Here is a 6,564-nt window from a genome sequence, read left to right as displayed (position 1 = left end):
GTGGGAAAGATTATATATTATATTATATTCCCTGGAGACAATATATGGCATCATGTGTACAATATAATGTGTGTGTGTGTGGGGGGGGGGGGGGGGGGGGGGGTGTGGGTCTGGGTGTGGGTCTGGGTGTGGTATGTATTCAAACCTACTCATCTATTTTTATATAATAAAAGCTGTATCATATATTATGTACTTGAGGAGTGAATTATTGTGTGTGTGTGTGTGTGTGTGTGTGTGTGTGTGTGTGTGTGTGTGTGAGAGAGAGAGAGAGAGAGAGAAAGAGAGAGTGAGTATGATTTAACCTCTCCCGTCGGTCTCTCCCGTCTCCAGAGAAGAAGCAGTACCGCGAGTCGTACATCAGCGACGCGCTGGAGCTGGACATGGACCAGCTGGACGGTCGCTCGCGCGCCAGCGGCAGCAGCATGGGCAGCGTGTCGCGCCACAAGCGCCTCTCGCGCCACTCCACCGTCAGCCACGGCAGCTCGCACACGTCCGGCGTGGACACGGGCAGTTTCCGCGTGCCCCACGGCCATGGGCCGCCACGGCCCCCGCTGCGCACGGGCAGCTCGTCCACCAATAGCCACGCTAGCACGCACACGTCCGGCGTGGAGAGCGGCGGCAAGGACCGGGTGCTGGATGATGATGACGATGATGGTGAGGACGAGAAACACACACACAAACACACACATACCTGGTTGTTGATGGGAGTTACACACACAGAACATTAGACACACATTGAATGTACATGAGATTGATTGATTGATTGATTGATTGATTGATTGATTGATTGATTGATTGATTGATTGATTGATTGATGGTTGGTTGTGAATGTTTGTGGCTGCAGAGATTGAGATGCTGGTGGATGACCCTAAGGACTATGAGGAGCTGCATGAGCTGGCTCTGGAGCTCAACCAGGACCTGTGCATCCACATCACTGAGGACATGCTCACCTCCAGCCAGACCAATGGATTCTCAGGTACACACACACACACACACACACACAGGAGACACTTATATGTCCACTCAGTACTTGGGTCCACAGATGATTCACTTGACGGTTGTTGTTTGTGTCTCACGGTTGCTGTTTGTTTGTTTGTTGTTCATCATGGCAGGTCTTGTGGTGAAGGATGTGAGCTCCTCAACCTCCAGCTCCTCAGAGACGGTGGTAAAGATGAGGGGACAGAGCATTGAGTCCCTACCACAGGTAACACACACACACACACACACACACACGCACACACACACACACACCCTAAGTGTGTGACCCTAAGGCCCAGACATTTTGATTATGACTTGATAATCCTGATTGACAAGTGGTAGAGCATGCCAGTGCAATCGAAATGGAACATGCAAATTGTTGTAACACTAGATATACCGCAAAGCGGTACAAAATATGACCTGCCGCTCAGTCCTGCACATTCTCTCCGCAAAAATAAATAACACAATTTTTCTCCATCTTGCTACTTTTGTGTTTTGTTATGTAAATGAGTGTGTGCATAGTGTGTTTGTTTTTGTGTATATGTGTGCTTCTCTGTGTGTGTTCGCTTGTGAGTGTGTGTGGGGGTAATGGGGTGTGTGCGTGTTTATCTGTGTGTGTTTATCTGTGTTTCGCTAGTGTGGTGGTCATAATAAGTGAACATGGTCATGAAAATAAACCCTAAAGCCTTTTTTCTCTCCCCCCACATTCTTTCACTCTTTCTCTCTCTCTTCTCGTCTTCTGTATTCTCCCCCTCTCCTCCTCTCCTGTCTGTCAGACGGTTGTGTGCAAGAAGGGGCAGGGCTCCACTGACCGCCACAGCCAATCGCTGGATGATGTGCGGCTCTACCAGCGCAGCGTCTCGGAGTGGGCAGATCTGTGCCAGGACACCGCCCACAGCTACACTTTCGGCTGCGCCCAGGAGCTGGACGCCGTCGCTACGGGCTACCAGGGCCTGGCGGAGCAGTGTGCCGGCATCCGCGCCGACCCGTCGGCCTTCCCCATCAAGCGCACCAACAAGTACTTCTCCCTGGACCTGACCACGGACGAGGTGCCCGAGTTTGTGGTGTGAGCGACTGCAGTGGAGATGGAGGAGGAGCGGAATGGACACTCACACACACACACACACACACACACACACACACACACAGAGATTCCTGTCGCTAACTCCCTGACAAACTCATACACGCATTCACCTGTGTTCTGTTGTGTGTCGTCACCATGCCCCCCCCCCCCCCTGCATCACAGCCACACACTCCCGTCATCTCTGGAGGAATCAGATCAGAAATCTACACTCCAAAGACGTGATTGAGGTCGTAGTCTTTGGAGCGTGGTAGAGCTGGTCATCAATCTGCACCGGGATTGGTTGTAGATCCACAGAGCTGGAAGTCTAGGAATGGGAATTGCTTTGAAAAAGGAGTCGCAAGGGAAATGATGGGAATTTTCCCATCAGTATCAATTTCATATTATGGATTATATATGAATTATATATATATGAAAAACTGCATCTTTAAAAAAGCATGAACTTATGATGAGAAAGGTGTGTGTGTGTGTGTGTGTGTGTGTGAGAGAGAGAGAGAGAGAGAGAGAGAGAGAAAGCAAGAGGGAGAGTTAATCCCTACATGTATCCTTTCCTCTTATATCAAGTACATTTTGCATCTGTATTAAGTGCCAAGAATCATGAACATCACACACACACAAATGAGAAATGAATTTGTATGAGCTATGAACCAAAGACTGTCTTCAGTGAGATCCTTGGGATTTGAGCTGACAGAATGATACACAATGGCTCACCAATGAAATAACTGTCACGTAACCACAGTAACGGTACCGCCAATGAGATTGGATGGATTTCGGGTAACTCCTCTTGCAGCGCTGAGGAACGGACATCTTTGTTGGTCAACTGGGATTTGGAAAAAGACTTGTAATTGGACCTTATGAAATGATTGCTAAGAAGAAGGGGGCAGTGGGTGGATGGTAGAAGCTATGTCCACTTCTGACTGTTCCAGGATGTGTGTAGTGCCAACAACCCCATCCCACCCAACGTCACCCCCACTAACTCCCAGCCCCATCCTGACAGCAGACTGCCATAACCAAGCCTCTAGTGCCTTTGAAAATGCTATGCAGGTCCTGTGACCATTAATACGCCTTGACAATCTCACACACTTATTCTCTCTCTCTCTCTCTCTCTCTCTCACTGCTTGTAAGCCATTTCATTCAACTTAAGGCAGCAATATGAGATTCATGCTCCTTTTCGTGACCCCTCTGTATGGTCCACACACACACACACCATATACACAGTCGTAGGAGAACTCCACTGAGAGTAGATCCATGGATTCCAGAGAAGTGATGTCATTCCCAGCCTCTCCTGGTTGAAAGGTGATTGGGTTTGAGTAGGAGTGTGTGACGCACATGTTAGGTCCCATTGCTGCCTGACTGGATGGGTGTGTGTGTGTGTGTGTGTGTGTGTCCCAGAGGCGGGATGTGTTGATACTTGTTTGGCTGTTGATGAGCCAAGTGAATTCCACAAAATGGAGAAATGTTGGCAAAGCCTGGAGACTGAGACTTTTCAAATCCATAACCTCTCTTTCTTTCTTTCTTTATTTCTTTCTTTCTTTCTTTCTTTCTTTCTCTTTATCTCTCTCTCTTCTTACTTTTCTTACTCTTTACCTTGGTTTTTTTTCTCCACTCATTCAGTTATTTCACTCAGAGCACTCTTTTCTCAAAGGTGACTAAGCTTGTTAGTTTTTTTTTCTTCTTCAGAGAACACCTGTTTTTAATTGAGGCCATCATATTGAAGTATTTTTGCATAAAGATTGATTTCCCAGATAAGAGAAGTGTCTGTGGCTTTGTGTGTATGTATGTGTGTTTGTGTGTGTGTGTGTGCGCGTGTGCTTGCTTGCTTAAATGCACCCAGTATTACACAATATAATTGTGGAAGTTTTCACTCACCATCTGTAACAACATTTCTGTTTTGTAGCATCATCACATCTGCATCCTTTAGAAGTTCAAATGACACACTGAGGTTTCCGGAAAAAGAACACGGAACACACACACACACACACAACAGCTCTCAGTACAGCTCTCTTTGTTTCCTCAGGATATTGGTACTGGGGACTCCTGGATGACAGTGTTAAACTCATAACATAATTTCAGTTTTGCTGACACACAGTAGTTGGTTTTCAGAAACACACAAACATAACTGTTCAAAAAGTCAGAATTTATATCTACATGTTATTTCGAAGCAAAATGTTGGATCACTATACTCAAAATCAACATTTTCATTAATGTTGCAGTATGATATGTGTTCTTGATTTTCAGGTTTCAGTTGTCCCGTTTATTTCTATCATTGATGTGATTTTTGGTACTGACAAGTAAATGCACCGTTTGTAAAAACTATTCATCATAAAGATCGACAGATCAGTTGGTCCAGAGGAACATTATACACCATGCCTGTTTACTCACGTAAAAACAAAGATTTCTGAACTTGTCCTCACAGAGAAATCCATAAAGGTACAAGGAACCCAGTAAGGGCTTAGTGGCCCTGACTGTAGGCATATGCAGAATCTTACGGATTCTTCCTTCTGAGAGTTCTCTGTAGAATACTTCTCCGAAGAGGCTAGAGGAGTGGAATGTTTTAAGAGTAACTGAGAGCCTTCATATTCACTCTGTCCCACACACACACACCACATTAACGTTCTTTTCCCAAAAACAAAGATAAAAGTTACCTCTTAAGTTCTGCTCTTGAGGAGATAGAGAGAAGGGGGAAGAAGAGAGAGAGGGAGAGCTTTTCTTGCCCCAGAACTAGTTGAGTTGGTTGGGATGTGATGCCGTCGCTTGGCAGCATTTGATCATCCACCCATCTTCATGCGCACTAACGCAGCAATAAGATGCTGGTAAGGACTGCACCACACCAACCCACGTGGTACCACCTGCCACAGCATGGTGGAGAAAGCCTGCATGAACTCTTAACCACCACTAGTCAAACACAAAGCGTGAAGAGTGTTTAATATTCACATGGGAATCGTTGCATTTCTAACCAGAGAAGGTTGTGTGGCCATCTTTGTTGTTTTTTTCGTTGGTCTATTTTGGGCAGTTCAACCAAGGGAAAAAGTGTTTGTTGGATTTGTTGCTTACTATTATTGTGGTAGTAGTAGCTATATTGTACTTGTAACAAACCTCTGAAAGCAAACGACTGGTGCGGGCCTGGCTCACATCCGTTTCAGGTCCGGCTGAGCATTTTTTGCTGTTGCTGATTTTCCAGAAATAACAAAGGAGACTATAAAAGTAATATTACTTGTTCTTTCATCAATGCTAGGTGTAAAGCCATAGACTTAACAGTCTGGATCTGTGTGTACAGAAAAAAAAACATGTCTGTGATTTGTGTGTTGACCTGTACACATTTTTGTATATGGATTCAGTAAGAATGAGTGTGTGGATGTGTGTGTGACAGAGAGGTAGCGTGTGTCTCTGCACCAAGCGTTCACCGTCCTTTCTGTGAAAGGAAGTCCCTTCTGGAAGAAAAAGTGAAATTATTTCTTTAATGTACTCTCTCTCGCTCTCCTGTAGCCCTTCTCTGATTTTTTCATTTTGTCTGACCCTTTTGTGACAAAGCTTTTGTTTCAAATAATGAAGTCTGATCAGTGCCTTTTGGTGCTAATGTCCTCAAACCAATACTCAATAAAATAAAAAATACCTGCATTTGACTAGCTTGTCTGTTGGTGTTTTTCCTTAAAGGCAAGTGACCTACTGCTGAAAATAAAATAAATGAAATGTTAGTCCTATTTAAGAGTTTGAGTTTAAACCAAATTATGTTGAATATGCTATGCTGAATGGCATTCTCAGTAATAATAATACTATCATTAGTGTGAGTAACATTCCATAATTCTGGAACACTCCTGTGAAAATGACACGATGAATACTTTTTCATGGTTGTTATGAAAGTCAACATCACCTCGTGACTCTCCTGTAATTGCGTTTTATGTGGACGTGTCACCCTCTGCTGGAGGTTTGTTCCTATTGCCAACTCATGAATGAGCCAGGCTATAAAGGGTGAGTAGCCTACTAACATTTTCTTTGTAAAAATGTATTTGCTTCCCTAAAGAAATGTACATAAAATGTATTTACAGATTAACCTCACATTCATAATGTAGCAAACAGGCGTACATGGATCAGAGTCTGACCATCAACTAAAGAAGTAGCATTTTAAGTTTCTTATATCGCTATAGAGATGAAACATATTTGAAGTTCTTAATCATGAAACGATTATGCTCTTACACATTTTTTGCAAAAAATGTTTCATTATAAAATCTATGCATTTTGCCCATGATTTGGCAGCCCACTTCAGATTGTGATGATCTGCAAATCAACCAAACACATATTTATTTGATAATAGAACATGGACAACATGTTAAATGATCACATTGAGGTATTCTACTATTTTATGAAAAATATAAGATTATTTTCAAATTGATAACAGCAACATGTCTCAAAAAAGTTGGGGGCAATAAGGCTGGAAAACTGTGTGGACAAAAAAATGGAACAATGTCAGAATGCTCCTCATGTAAAATTGCAAATAATTTGGGAAC

General features: G+C 43.8%; 1 protein-coding gene across 2 annotated transcripts in view; it reads left to right on the top strand.

Annotated features, from left to right (window-relative positions):
- Window positions 1–5,682, top strand: part of frmd6 (FERM domain containing 6) — a 31,998-nt gene extending 26,316 nt beyond the window's left edge. For both annotated transcript variants that reach the window (XM_076299174.1, XM_076299173.1), the window contains exons 11-14: window positions 331–654; window positions 845–976; window positions 1,113–1,204; window positions 1,755–5,682. In XM_076299174.1, the coding sequence (XP_076155289.1) occupies window positions 331–654; window positions 845–976; window positions 1,113–1,204; window positions 1,755–2,048 (842 nt within the window). In that variant the 3' untranslated portion in view covers window positions 2,049–5,682. The remainder of the gene's footprint in view (window positions 1–330; window positions 655–844; window positions 977–1,112; window positions 1,205–1,754) is intronic.
- Window positions 5,683–6,564: the final 882 nt, after the last annotated feature.

Source organism: Alosa pseudoharengus, unplaced genomic scaffold, assembly GCF_046254945.1.
Source record: "Alosa pseudoharengus isolate Yale_2024_CS ecotype anadromous, Long Island Sound unplaced genomic scaffold, YU_APseudo_1.1 YU_APseudo_1.1_scf_22, whole genome shotgun sequence".
Lineage (NCBI taxonomy): Eukaryota > Metazoa > Chordata > Actinopteri > Clupeiformes > Clupeidae > Alosa > Alosa pseudoharengus.
This window is presented reverse-complemented; position numbering and strand designations above follow the sequence as displayed.